The 15,180-nt window shown below is 31.4% G+C and overlaps 2 protein-coding genes across 2 annotated transcripts; one reads left to right on the top strand and one right to left on the bottom strand.

Annotated features, from left to right (window-relative positions):
* Nucleotides 1-2,403: 2,403 nt before the first annotated feature.
* Nucleotides 2,404-11,406, bottom strand: LOTGIDRAFT_109034 (hypothetical protein; the record flags this gene model as incomplete). The annotated part of the gene is made up of 17 exons (XM_009068326.1): nt 2,404-2,514; nt 2,651-2,761; nt 3,048-3,245; nt 3,350-3,571; nt 3,699-3,958; nt 4,112-4,344; nt 4,546-4,625; nt 4,879-5,026; nt 5,326-5,511; nt 5,670-5,744; nt 7,167-7,265; nt 7,500-7,681; nt 7,916-8,068; nt 8,213-8,319; nt 8,520-8,724; nt 9,349-9,442; nt 11,294-11,406. The coding sequence occupies 17 exons, from the start codon at nt 11,404-11,406 to the stop codon at nt 2,404-2,406; spliced, it is 2,577 nt and encodes an 858-aa protein (XP_009066574.1).
* A 402-nt stretch (nt 11,407-11,808) lies between these two features.
* Nucleotides 11,809-14,126, top strand: LOTGIDRAFT_155802 (hypothetical protein; the record flags this gene model as incomplete). The annotated part of the gene is made up of 2 exons (XM_009068325.1): nt 11,809-11,832; nt 12,237-14,126. The coding sequence occupies 2 exons, from the start codon at nt 11,809-11,811 to the stop codon at nt 14,124-14,126; spliced, it is 1,914 nt and encodes a 637-aa protein (XP_009066573.1).
* Between the last annotated feature and the right edge of the window lie 1,054 nt (nt 14,127-15,180).

Raw genomic sequence — 15,180 nt, 5'->3', positions numbered from 1 at the left:
ATCATTTGACATTGAACAATTTTAAAGTACATGTAGGCCTATATAAAAAAAAAGTCTAGTAATAACCACAGGAGCCACTACAGTTTGGAAAATTATACTATATCTTTTGGTGCTAGGCTTTATCCTCCAGTTCAACTTTGTATGCACACAACTGTAGCAAACATAGATAGAAGTCTGGGTGTCTGAGATTATTGTGGTGCATGACCTAATGATATTTAGACTTGGCATAAGAAAATATATCCATTAAATCATCAAAGGTTATCATGATCTATCATTAATCTAAAAAATTTTATGATTAATAAGAGCAAGTGTCAGTTATAACTAATTTCCTACTAATAATGGACTAAATACAGAAAAATTAATAGTTTTTAGTAACTAGATATAGAATATTTCGAAGATTGTTTCTACAATTGGGCCACATTTAAGTGGTTGCCGTCATTAAATTTAAAAATTAATGAATATCATATTCGGAATTATTGTTGCTCAAATCAGCAAGTACCAGCATTTCAACAACTCTGTTCCAAAAAAAATATTTTTCATATCATGTGCTCTTTCAACATCAAGATAAATAATTGACATTACCTGAAAATGTTCTGTTGGAAAAAAATCTTTGTAGTAGAACTGAATAAATATCAGGTCTGGTCTATAGATTGTTCACCTTGATAATGATCAGTAGGTAAAGACAGGTATTTTTATAGAAATGGTATGTGAATCTGTTTCTAACTTAGATTATATAATATAAACCATGTACAACCAAGATAGAACAGACTCTATACTTTGATCTGTAATACAACTATCTTATTATTCTTGTGCACTTTCCAATATAATTAAACTTGCACAAGACATATATTACACTGATAATATGTGCATTGAATTCTGCATTGTTGAATCAACTTGAAACCACTCTTATTTAACAGTTCTTTTAATACCTCAAAAAAATACATTTTTGTGAGGATTCAATTTTGTAATGCCTAAATTTTTTACGACATAAGACTTTTTGTGAAATAATTATGATATTCTTAGCCCATATGCCATAGCTGGATATATAAACTTTTGCTAAAGGATTATAACATGTATTATAAACAAAATTGATTGCCAAAAATATTTTATTACCAAAATTTCAACAGCTTCAACAATCATCAACAGTTTACATAAATATTATTGTAATGATATTTCATTATTTTTTTAAATTTTACAGTAAAGTACATGTAGGCATCTTTGTAGGCAAATTCAAATATAATGAATTATTTTACAATTTTTAAACATATATTTTTAAATACACAAGACTGGCTCAAAACTGATAATAATTATTGGTATGTGGCAGATAAATATTGCCAGAAGAAATATTGTGGAAGATACAAAATAATCCATTTTGGAGTTTAAATGTTTCGAGTGTAAATGTTAGCACTCTGTCTTATAATAATGCTAAAAGTTATAATTATCCCCGTTCCATGTGTTTGAATCTATAAGCTTTCTCATTTCTGAATATACTTCTATATCTGCACTATTTATTTGAGTTGAAATATTGATAAGCACCACCACTAATTATTATGGCCTTGTTTCTTTAGGCTGACAATTTGTTATACTAGCTCAATTATAAAAACCGTTATATTAGCATATTTGCAATACAAAGAGTGCAATAATTGAATGTTTTAAATTTCTACCAAACAATTTATGTTAGTGTAAAATAAATAGGGTATACCAAGATCTCATATTATCATGACATTAGAAAGATTATTTTTCAATGTTCTATAAATCTAACAGTATAATAATAATGCAATTGAAGCAAAATACTACATCTGGTATGTATATTTCAAGAAGACTTGGCACAACTCACTGAAGTTATCAAATGTAGAATCAGGTTGCTATAGTAACAAGGTAATATCCAATCACAATCATTATAACATTAGATTGTTAATAGTCTTGTTTTTGTCATACCTTATCACAAGAGAATACTGACTTTCTCTAGTCTTCTCCCTAAATTACATCAACAGCCATTTGCAATCATTTCTCACTTTTGTGAGGATATATATTTTAAAATGAATTCTTTGAATTCTATACATATGATGCATCGGATAGTCAACAGGATATGATAATCAATGAAAAAAATAATGAATTCCTTGAAGGGATTGAGTTTACAAATTGTGCCTTTACCTTCACAATTGTTCCATCTCTCACATATGAAGTCACAATTATGGTGAGGGTGTGTGTGCGTGTGTGTAATATTAAAATATGACCCCTTAGCAAGAACGATTTCTAAGGCAAAGCATCTTCAAGAGTTGCATAATTACACCCTTAAATCTTTCAAATCATCAGATTCAACAAATACATGAAAAAAATCAGGGAAATAATCACTTTGAAAATTATTTTTCATGCGTATAATAGACCATCTCTTCACCATTGTTACAATTTACTGTCTGTTATAACAGGGACATTGAGGGCAGGAAAGCCATCATTAAATGCTGCATTCAGAACATCACCAAGTTGACTGGCAAATATAAAACTAATATCTCTCTGAAATAACATACAAGAATTCATTCAAATTACTGCCAAGTTCAACGTATTACTGAGTGTGTAGGTTAGCAAGTCAGTTTTCAGGAATCTTCAATTAAAGTTTAACCAATGACTAAGACAAATAGTATCATATTACCCTAATATTATCAGGAATTTCGTGTAAGTCTTTCTCATTTCTTTTTGGTAATATTATTCTATTAATACCAGCTCTATGGGCTGCTAGAACCTTCTCCTTTATTCCTCCCACCTAAAAATATATATGTCTTTTTCACAATTTGATGTCATTGTGGTGAAGTTTTTAGATCAGATGCCAATATTTCTAAAGCCATGTAATGCATAAATGATTTTTATATTTAAAAGAAATTAATAATCTACAATAATCTACTAATGTTTACATTATTCTCAATTTGCGGTTACAGAATCGAAAAAGAACATTGCAAAACAGTGACATAACTGAGACCTAGATTTAAAATCTGTCATCACAGATGCAAAACATCACAGATATAATTGACTAGAATATGTGATCAACTTACTGGCAAGACTAAACCTCTCAGAGTAATTTCCCCTGTCATAGCTGTATCATTGCGCACACATTTACCACTGAATAATGAAACAAGGACTGTTGTTATGGTAACTCCAGCTGACGGACCATCTTTTCCCACAGCACCAGCAGGGAAATGTATATGTATATCAGTACAATTGAATATATCTCCATCTAGTTTTAAATGTAACTGTAAAAGTACAATACATTATGTAACGTTAAGTAGACTTACACAACAGTATTAAATTGTAGACTAATACTGCTAATCTATAGAAAAATAAAAATAGAATTTACCTTTTTTGAATTAGCTCGGACCCAGTTTAAGGCTAAATTAGCTGATTCTTTCATGACATCACCCAGTTGGCCAGTGAGAGTAAGTTTTCCTTCCCTCTCAGTATTTTCAACACGTGAAGCCTCTACAAACATTATTTCACCACCCATAGCTGTCCAAGCTAAACCTATAGCTACACCAGGTTGCTGTAATCTATCTTTGGTTTCTATGTCATACACAGGTGGCTGAAAAAATCAGATGTTAAATGAACACAATTCAGATATATCATATAATATATCATTATACTGGTAGTCTCAATCTGTTATCATAATGGATTTGTAGGTTGACAAAGTTAAGAATATTCAAACTCACCCCAAGTATATCTTCAAGAGCAGCATCATCAATAACAATTGGCATTTCTGGTGGATGAGCTAGAGCAGATGCTGTATTAGAGTCTATCTCTGATAAACTATTATTATTTAACATTTCTTTTCTGTTCTCTTCTAAACTTTCTAATTTCTCATGTTTAGTTTTGGAGATACCTTCTGCTACTCTAACAGCTACTGCTCTACAGATAGCAGCTAAACGTCTTTCTAACTTTCTTACTCCAGCTTCCCGGGTATAGTTTGATACTAGGGTAAATATGTTATAAACAGATATCAAAATATCAGCTCATAATGAACTCTTGTTAATCAGAAACAAATTAAGTTTTAAAGATATTTTTTATATAATATATAACCTTAGCTCAGATTTGATCACATATAAATTTTTGAGGCAATACAAACCTATTATTTTAACAGTATCAGCAGGAATTTGTAATTTCTCTTCAGTTAAGCCATGTTCTTGTAATTGTTTAGGTATAAGATGTCTAACAGCAATGTGTATTTTTTCTTCCTCAGTATAACCTGGTATCTGTATCACCTCCATTCTATCTAATAAAGCTGGTGGTATTGTTGACATATTGTTAGCAGTAGCAATAAATAACACTTGTGATAGATCAAATGGAACATTCAAATAGCTAAATTTGGTTAAAAAAAAAAATCAAGTAATATCTGATTGAACTTGGTTGTTATTGTATACTTCCACATATAATATTGCAAATAATATCTACAAAAACATTTCAAGTTCCAGATTACAATATCATTCAAGAGCCAGATATACATGACTTTTGAATAAATAATAACCTTCGAGTAATTCAAGATGTAAATAAAAAGGATACTGATCCACAAAACTATGATTTTGTTCTGGATCTAGAACTTCTAATAATGCTGCAGCTGGATCACCATGTGGTCCTCGACTCTTAAATATATCAATATAGTTTGATAGACGTACAAAAATATTAAAATGAATGGAGTTCTATGTCCTACTTTTCTGCACAATGTGGGCTAATGAAGATGGAGATAGATGTACAAATTTCAGGTTATATGACAATTTTATCACAGTAACGGCACATTACAATAACTGTAACTTTCATGTTTAATTTGAGAATCTTTCGCTAAACATTACAAATGAGATAAACATGTTTCCATACAAAAGCAATTCTTCTACTCACCAGTTTATCAATTTCATCAAAAAGAAAGACAGGATTATTGACACCCACAGTTTTTAAACCTTGTATAATACGACCAGGCATAGATCCAATATAAGTTCTTCGATGTCCTCTTATATCAGATTGATCAGACACTCCACCTAGAGCTATTCTAAACAAACAAACAAACAAAAACAATACATGACTTAGGATATCTCTCAATACATTTCTAATCTAGAAATCCTTTTACCAGTATTTACTGGCTTTACGCAAACATTGTGATATAATATAGTTCTATTTTCAAGAACCAAAGTTTCTACCATACATAATATATGATATATTTTATTTATAATATTGAATATGAATTGTATATAGGTTGATATATTTTTCTTTTTCTCTTTATTACAAATTTTGGGCAATAGTAAGTATTTGCTTTTGTAACCATCGTTGTTAAATAAAGAAATATAATACCTGTGAAACTCCCTGCCTAATGTACTGGATATTGACTTTCCTAAACTAGTTTTACCAACACCAGGTGCTCCAACAAAACATAATATTGGTCCTTTCAGAGAATTCTTTAACTGCCGTACAGCTAAATATTCTAATACTCTCTTCTTTAATTTATCAAGTCCATAATGGTCTACATCCATATCTTTCCTACAATCCAATATAAATACCCATTATCAAATATACCTGTTTAGTAGTGATCACTTGAATCTAAGCTGAAGGTTTTACTCTTAGTTAGCTAGAAATACGTTCAGTATCCGAATGTGTCCTCTCATAATATAATCAAATCGTTTTTTTTTTTATCTTACCTTGCCTGTATGATGTCCAGTGCATCTTTAGTACATTTAGACCACGGAAGTTCTGTCATCAATTCCAAATAATTCCTAGATTTATAAAAGATAGCTTGCGAGGCAAGGTAACATACGCCCACTGGCAGCTGTCAGAAATGATAAAACAGTCTTTATTACAAACTAATTACAGCAGAACTTTCTCGAAAACCAGTTTGGAAAGTTTTTATGGAAAATAAATTTTCAACAATTTACACTGTCATTATCAAGTGAATTTCTTTTAAGAAATAAAGGTAGTCTCCTATATTTTGTTGCTAAAGAAATGCCACTCAAAGTTATAAAGATAGCTTGCCAGGCAAGGTAACATATGCCCACTACCAGCTGTCAGAATGATAACAAAATCTTTAGTGGCTTAATAATAAATTTTCAAATAATCTTAAAATCATCCATAAGTCAAGGCAAAAACCTAAACAGTTCATCAAGTTATCATGAAATTCAAACATGAATAATGTCTCATCGCTGTACACACAAGGGCAATAACTCGGAAACTGTTGATTCAATTATTACCAATTTCTAACTTGACCGAGATATCATCATGCATATCTAGTTTCATCAAGATTGGATAAAAACTGTAGTCTCTATCGTGCCTGCAAACCGAATTTGACAAGTTTTTACTACGTCAAGGGCAATAACTCCGAAACCCTTAATCCGATTGTTACCCATTACGAACTCGAGTGAGATCTCATCAATATATACATGCATACCTAGGTTCATCTAGCTTAGATAAAAACTGTAGTTTCTATTGTGCCTACAATCAAAATTTGAATCGTTTTTACTAAGTCAAAGGCAATAACCAATTCCGCACTTGACCAACATCTCATCAATATATAGATGCATACCAAGTTTCATCAAGATCGGATAAAAATTGTAGTCTCTATTGATCATGCCTACAAGTCAAATTTGACGAGTTTTTACTAAGTCAAGGGCAATAACTCCGAAACCTTAATCCGATTGTTACCAATTACGAACTCGAGTGAGATCTCATCAATATATACATGCATACCTAGGTTCATCTAGCTTAGATAAAAACTGTAGTTTCTATTGTGCCTACAATCAAAATTTGAATCGTTTTTACTAAGTCAAAGGCAATAACCAATTCCGCACTTGACCAACATCTCATCAATATATAGATGCATACCAAGTTTCATCAAGATCGGATAAAAATTGTAGTCTCTATTGATCATGCCTACAAGTCAAATGAGAGTCAATAAGGGCAATAACTCTGAAATCGTTCATCCAATTATTACCAATTTCGAACTTGACCGAGATCTCATCAATGTATACATGCATACCAAGTTTCATCAAGATCGGATAAAAACTGTAGCCTCTATCGCGCCTACAAAAAATGTGAATGGACGGACGGACGTATGGGGGTGACGGCAATATACATTCACATTTCCATGTGGGCGTACAAAAACTATTAAACAATCAAAAACCAATCAAATCAATGTTGCATACCTGATCATAGCATGTTCAGGCATATGTTGAGGCATCTTCTTTAATCTTTTTAATTCTTTCATAGCAGCTTTATAGGCAATATCTGACATTTTACATTCCCTTATAAAACAAAATGAAAGGGATTCTGATAACTAAATTTCTCTAAGTTATGATTCTTCTAAAACCTCAAAAGATCAATCAATAGCTACTTTTACAAGCTTAAGTATTTTTTAATAAGAATCATAACCAGATAAATGGGAAGTGGGATGATTTCCAGTCCAAATTGAATTCCTAATAAATATGTGGCAAAAGCCTTCCAACTTTCCAGAGATATCGAAAATGGTAACTACTCACTTTATTTTTTGTTCCATATCCTGACTTTCTTCTACATCTTCATTCTCTTCCCCATCTTCATCTTGAGTTGGTGTATTTAATTTTTGAAATAATTGTCTCATATTGATAGATTTATTACTTTCTTTTCTCGTTATAATTTCTACTTTACCATCTTTACGGGCTTTCTGTAGTAGTTTCAATCCCTGAAATTATGAGGTACTATATCAACACAATAAACTTTAATCCAACAAAATCATATTTACATATGACAAGCTTTATTTGTGCTTGAAGAGAAACAGAACAGCAAACAATATACACGTATAATTATGTATATAAGCACTTACTTAAATTGCATACAACTGATAACATTACTAAGCTACTGATCCAGACACAAACCTCCTCTTAACTTTCACGATTGATAGATATCAAAATTATACCTCTATTTGTCTAACTAGTAATGGTAAAGCTTTATTAAATCTGTCCGTTAAATCTATAGCATCTAAAACTTGTAATTTCTCTGTATATGATGCTTTAACAATAGCAGCACATACATCTGGTAAATGTTGACTTGGTAAACTTTCTAACATCCTCTGAAATAGTACAAAATAATTCATTAGTGAAGACTTTTTTGAACACATTAAGTTAAATTTGAAATAGGTTGTGTTTATTTGGCTTAGTTTATTCCATTGTTCTAAAGTTACTCAAAGTATGACAAATTCACATGGTTAACAGACCTTTAACTTTGCAACAACTGGAATCGAAACATCTAACATCTCAACTAATTTTGAAGCTTGTTCACGGAAATGTTCTGCCAATGTAATCAATTCTTCATCTCCAGAAACTTCAAAGGCTGGAATAGAAAATTATCTGACCTTAAATATGTATCCCTTCCTGAAATTTCTCATATCGTACCTTGAATATGTAGGCTAGAGCTTTTGGAAATTTTTAGCATTTACTCAATTTAACTAAATCTTTTCATGATTAAAGTTTCAGATTGTTGGAATATTTATGATTTTTAACCAAGAATATCATAATTAAAACCATTACCTTTATCATCAGTTCCAAGTTTATCAAGTTGTGTTACTGTAGCAACAGGATAAGGTGATTCCTGTAACAATTTATCCACTTTAAACCTACACAAACCAGTTACCAGTAGGGTATAAGCTGGTCTTGGCCAGTTAGTACCTGTTATTTGAACCACAACAGCAGCTGTGCCTATTGAATGAAGTCCTGAAATTTCTCCATCCTAAAATAATGTAAAGAATTTCTTACTACCATAACATGTTATCAAAAGCTTTTACATCAACAATTCTTATTGAATGGGATCAGCTAAAAAGCAGATAGGCCTCTCTGTTTGCATTAAAGGAAAAGATTTGCCATTTTCGGGGCTTGATTTTGGTCTTGAATATATATGAATAATTTTCAGAGTAGTGTTGGTGATTTTTTTTTTTCTAGTTATATTCTGTAGAACTGTCCCAAAATACTTTTTTTTAACCAAAATGTTTCAATTAGCTCGTCTGCAATATAATGTATGGCAAAAATGCAAACTAGTGTCTGTAAGGACTAGATATATATGAAAATTGCATAATTCCCTCGAAAATACCTCAAAGTAGAAAATTTCACCTTCTATTTCTATGTAAGGTCGAACTTGATAATTCTGGACACTGGACATTTGAACAGTGAACTGTTAGCTTAGCTAAAAAAATTTCTGACCTTATGGTATGATAGGTCAAATGGATGGCGAAGCTGTCCCTTTAATAATTATGTTCCCTGAATAAACTTCAGATATGGAACTATCTCTAAATGCTCTAAAATGAAATCAACTTATCATATATTTGGAAAATATATTAAGATCTAATTTATTCTTTACATCATCTTCTGTACTTTCTTGTTTTGGTATGACACCAATAACTGTACTACTTAATGTATTCCTCCCCAGCAATCGACTTTTCACCATATTCATGCTGAAAAAACAAAATTTGGAATGATGATCATTAGATCATAGTTCAAGTAGCACATCATTAAGTATTTTTAATTTCTGTATCAGACTCTATGACCATTTAAGCCCATAATTCTTTTTTCATTCATTTCACAAGTATTCAACATAAAATGTACGATTGCATACAAAAAATGTTATCAGGTCCATTGAAATATATAAGATTATGCCTAGATCAATTTACGCTTATGCAATATGAGTGCAAGAAATTTCTGCATAAAAATTTCCTTCCGCCAAATCATATTTTCAAAAATAATACTTCATTTCAAGGGGGTAAACTACTAAGCTCAGCATATAACTTACCAACAATAAACTGTAATAATCGATCTCAGCAATGAATATTATGTTATCATAATTTTATGATACACAAATAACCCATGGAATTAAAAATGTATACAGTGGTGTAACCTATTTTCGTGGATATAAGGACTCAAAACCGAATTTCGTCAAAGATAAAAAAACGAAAAAAATTGTTTATGTCTTAGATGTTTCCTCAGATATTCTACAAAATAATTAAAATTGGTTTATTTTAATTTTCTTTATGAATCCTTTACTTTGACCCATATTTCATGAGCAACCAACTCGGCAACGGCGGCAGAATGCGTCACCTATTTTCGTGTACAATGTTTGATCTATAAATAAGTCGAGAAAAACACGTTGTATAGATACCGGTGGTATTATTAACTTCTCTTAGTAGTTATCTTTAATATCAATTCATTATAACTAGTGACAATTCCTTCAAAGAACCACGATTTAAAAAAAAAATACTGACTGACAAAATATGATACGTAGCAACATAAGAATATGGCCCACCTTGTGTTCCATAGAAATTTTCTGCTGACACGGAACCTGCTAGTTGATCACGTGACTTCATTCGTTGGAATACATTCTAGCAGACGACACTTGGAATTCCGATTACCGCTTGGGATTATAAGGAAATTCGGCCGATAAAAAATGGTGATGTTTGGTAATAAGTGAAATCCGCCATTTTGTATTTGTCAAAGTATACATTAATACATTTTACCTTGCTTGAAACTACTGGATTCCTTCTACTAGCTGACATTGTAGAGAAAACCCATGTTTATTAAAACAAACTAATGCGGAAGTCGCGCAAGGTCGCTCATGTAAATTATTAATCCTTTCCGGAAATCCACGAATAATAGGTTTCCACGAAATTAGGTTACTTGACTGTACATGATTTTATTTAGAAGATTTCTCACTTAAAATATTTCATTTATCAATCAATTATTGATCAATACCTTGCCGTCGATAATCAATCTCAGTTTGGTAATCCATACCCAGCCCTAGACTTCGGAGAGTAGCCTATGACCTTAATGATCTAATCTTACTTAGAGTACAGTTTGTCTGCTGTTTGTATCACTATAGGGTAGCCAAGGGCATATTAGGACTATTATAATGCCCATAATGTTATTGGTCACTAAATGTCAGAGTTTTTTGTTGCCAATGCTTCCATGACAAGATTATTGTGTCGCCAACAGGATTTATAATATCAAACAAGTTTGATAATTGTCAACAAGACAGACCGTCATCTAATCAGATTCATTTTACCTTCAATTGCAAGCACATGATTATCAACAAGGTGAAAAACAACCGACTGGAGTCTGCAACCATGACTGCTTGTGTGCCCCCACCCTAAGCCTAATAGATCTACCTACAATAAGGTTATTACGTTATTATAACTGCTTGTTTGAGTATAACTATAAGCATGGCCTATTATTAGGTTTCTTTAGTGAAGAAATGCAGAACCATGGGTTTGTGAATGTGACTTAAATTTAGAAAAATGACAAAAAACACTCACTTTTTCATACTTCTGACAGGAATTCGCATCGATGACCCCGGTAATAAAACATTGTCAGCGACTAATAGCAGTGGAAGTCGCCTTGGAATAGTTATTGATGAGGCCATTTTCATAACATAACCTTTGTGCAGGTCAAAGATGAAAACATATTCGACAAGTGGTCAAAGGGACATAACTAGTACCTGTAATAAACACAGTTGTCCCCCTTTGATATTATTTTATTTACTTTATTAATTGTTTAAACAATAAGCAATATTTTGCTAATTGTTAATGTATATCGGTAATTTTAAGATATTTGTTTCACAGTCAAATTACTAATTTGTCGTTTGTCAAAATAAAAATGGCAAATTTTATTGCGAAACTAAAAAGGCAGACTGACATGAACGTCACATGACCATTATCTTAATGTAAACAAATGACTCAAAGTGTCAAGAACTTGTGACTTTACGCGTTACATAATTTGTCTGTAGCAGCTGAAGTTGAGTTCTATCTTTTTGCACGAATTGGAAATCAAAATGACAGCCGATGTACCTGTTGAAGTAAGTTTAACTTAAGCCTAATAAACTGTATTTTTATTTTTTGATATTGATTATTACAATTATAATCGGATATCAGCTTAGTTAGCCTTTGAGTACTTTGGCTTAGTTCGCATTTCAACAAAGCAAAGTTGGTGTCATTTTATAGTCTAGTTTTAAAGTTGATATTGCCATTCACTTCAAAATCATATTTAGACAAAAGTAAAATGAAAGAAGGGTCTATTATACTTGCACTTAGTGTCATGCGAAAATTATCATTCATTTTATGTAGACAATATTATGGTCCTGTGAATTATTTTGGAAGCCAAATTTATTAGTTTAATGATTAGATAATGTCTTCTGTGTGATAAATATCAGAATTCAAATATTGTCTACAAAATTATTTATTATTATTTTATCTGTTTCAGGTGCTATCGAACATCTTTAAATATCTTTCTGTTTCCGATAGAAAGGAGGCATCTTTAGTAAGTCGTATATGGTATGAAGCATCATTAGATCCAATGTTACAGAAAGATGTGATGATGAATTTTCTTGGTAGTATTGATGCTCCCGAATTGACATCAGGTTTGGGAAGAAGAAAATTAACACATTTAGTTCTGAACCAGTTTGAAAATACCATTTCCTCAAATGATGAATTGATGAGATCTTGCAGAAACATCAGTGATGGGTTAAAAAGTTTATGTTTGAAAGGATCAAATATAACAGAAACAACATTTATACTGTTGGTTTCTCAGTTCAAACAGTTAGAGATTTTAGATTTAACCTGCTGTAACTCTTTATTTATGTCTGGTAAAATTCTTGAAAAATCTACAGATACCAAGCTGCTGAAAGAAAGCCTACAAAATCTGCATACATTAAAACTGTCTTCAATAAGATTCCTGTCTGATTGCTCATTTAATAGAATTGTTTCAGTTTGTGAGAATTTACAACACCTGACTATGACTTCAACACAGATCAGTTTTAACAGCCATGCCTACTATCCACCAAACACTAAAATATGTAACAGTGCATCTGTTCTTACATTCCAAAATGTCCTCTTCTTTATCCAGAAGAATAGCCTGAAACTAAAGTCACTTGATTTCAGTAAAACATCAATCACTAACAGTCATCTTGAACAAATAGCCTCTGTGTTTGATTTAAAACTACAAAAACTTGGATTGGTCAATTGTCGAGATATTACCAGTGATGGAATTAAAAAGCTTTGTAAAAATCAGAAAGATATTGATTTCCTTGATATTAGTGGCTGTATGGATGTAGGAGACCATGGCTTTGGAGCAGTCACTGAGAACCTAATCAATTTGAAAGTTCTTAAAGCCAGTAAATGTCAAAGACTGACAGATAATGCTGTTGAAACCTTAAAAAGTCTTCCATCTTTGACCACATTAGATCTATCAGAATGTTATAAAATATTAAGTTCAGGATTGAGTGTTGGGTTATGTAGTGGTATTAAAACTAAACTGACTCATCTGAATCTACGATGTTGTAGTTCTATTACTGATAGTTTTATTGTAGATTTATGTAAATATGTACCCTGTTTGGTTTACCTTGACCTTGGCTCCTGTTTCCCTATTACTGATTTAAGTATTCAGAGTATTTCGAAGAATTTGAAGAATTTAAAATTCCTGTGTATAACATGGTGCAAAGAAATAACAGATATGGGTTTGATAGGTTTTAAGAATGTCAGTTTAAACCATGAATCCCATTCTGATCATGGTGACCATGGCCAGTGTCGTTGTACACGTAGAACAGATGTTAAAACTATCTTCAAGAAGCCAACTGGTGAACATTTAAAGAAGAAGTTTGCTATAAAACAACTGGAGGCAAGAGTTTTAACAGAAGAAGAAAGATGTTGTATCAGTAATATTGGTGGTCTGCAACATCTAGATCTCTCTTCCTGTGAAAAATTAACAGACGTCAGCATCAAAGAAGCTATCAAATTCAGTGAATTAAAAAGTCTGAATTTATCTTCTGTTCATAGTATTACCGATGTCAGCGTTATAGCCATAGCACTAGGTAATCCTAGTTTAGAAGAAATACATTTACAACAATGTCCAAAAATTACAGATTATTCTATATCTATCTTAACCCAGAAATGTCCTAGATTATCCTATATTAATGTTTCTAGCTGTGATATGCTGACCAATAAAACACTACAGAATATACAGACCAACTGTCGCCGATTACGTCATCTGGATGTGTCTTTCTGTAAGGCCATGACATCAGATGCTGTAGATAAAGTGGAAGCAAGTTTAAAACTGCTAAAAAATGTACAGAAAAGATTGGTTGGAGCTTTTTAGAAGAATGATGATATTAAAATTAACAGACATTATGTATAGTAGTTAAGTCAATTCATACAACAATTTAGATGTAACTAAAAAGAAAAAAACCATTCCAGGATAATATTGTGTAGTAATAATAATAATAATAATAATAATAATAATATGAATCGTGATAATGATAAACTCCTGGTAATAGATTGTAAAAGTAAAAGTGATTTTTATCATACTGATAATCTTTAATATCTAGGATAGTCAAATCATATCAGTCAAACACGATCTTTCATTTTATACATGTATGTAGTACTACTATGTAGTAGGTACTATGTACCAAGTTAAACCAGATAGAGGAGTGGTTTGAAACATTTCATACTGATATAAACAAGAGAATGAAGTTGTGTAAATATAATGTGTTCATGTTTTAGTGCTAGCACCTGTTGTGATATGTTCTATTTGTTTTGGAGGGTATAAAGTTATTATTAACAAAACTAAGGAAAATGGTTTAATATTAAATTTGTTACATACTGTTTAAGAAGGAAGAACTGTTTTAGTTGCTATGTTCAAGGATAATGTTCTTATGTAGATATGGGGTAGGGTGCGTAGTTAATGGTGAAATGACTAGACAATATTTATGTCAGGTGACATTTCAAATAGTTTTGTTACTAAGTTTATAAAGTAATTTATCTAGATATATTAGAAAGAAAACTGAATGGTGTCATATTTAACATAGTGAAGATATTCAACTATTTACCTCATTTTATTAACAAAATAAATTATATATATATCTTTTAAATTGTTTTTGTCAATTGGAAAATTGTCACAAGATAGTGAACCAATGGCAAACTGATGGCTGACTGAGTCTGTCCTTTTTATTTTTTAATAAATAAAATTTTATGTAATTAAAGTAAGATAGCTTTAAGCCTGGATTGGATGACATACAAAGCATAATAGAAACTGTCTGCAAACACATGACTCAAAACCCTCAAAATTTAGTTTAGTCTCTCAAACCTTTACCAGAACAAAGTTGACTATAGTGTTACTGTAGTTGTAAGAAATGTGATCAAAAACATTTAAA

The sequence above is a fragment of the Lottia gigantea genome (genome assembly GCF_000327385.1).
Source record: "Lottia gigantea unplaced genomic scaffold LOTGIsca_9, whole genome shotgun sequence".
Taxonomy (NCBI): domain Eukaryota; kingdom Metazoa; phylum Mollusca; class Gastropoda; family Lottiidae; genus Lottia; species Lottia gigantea.
This window is presented reverse-complemented; position numbering and strand designations above follow the sequence as displayed.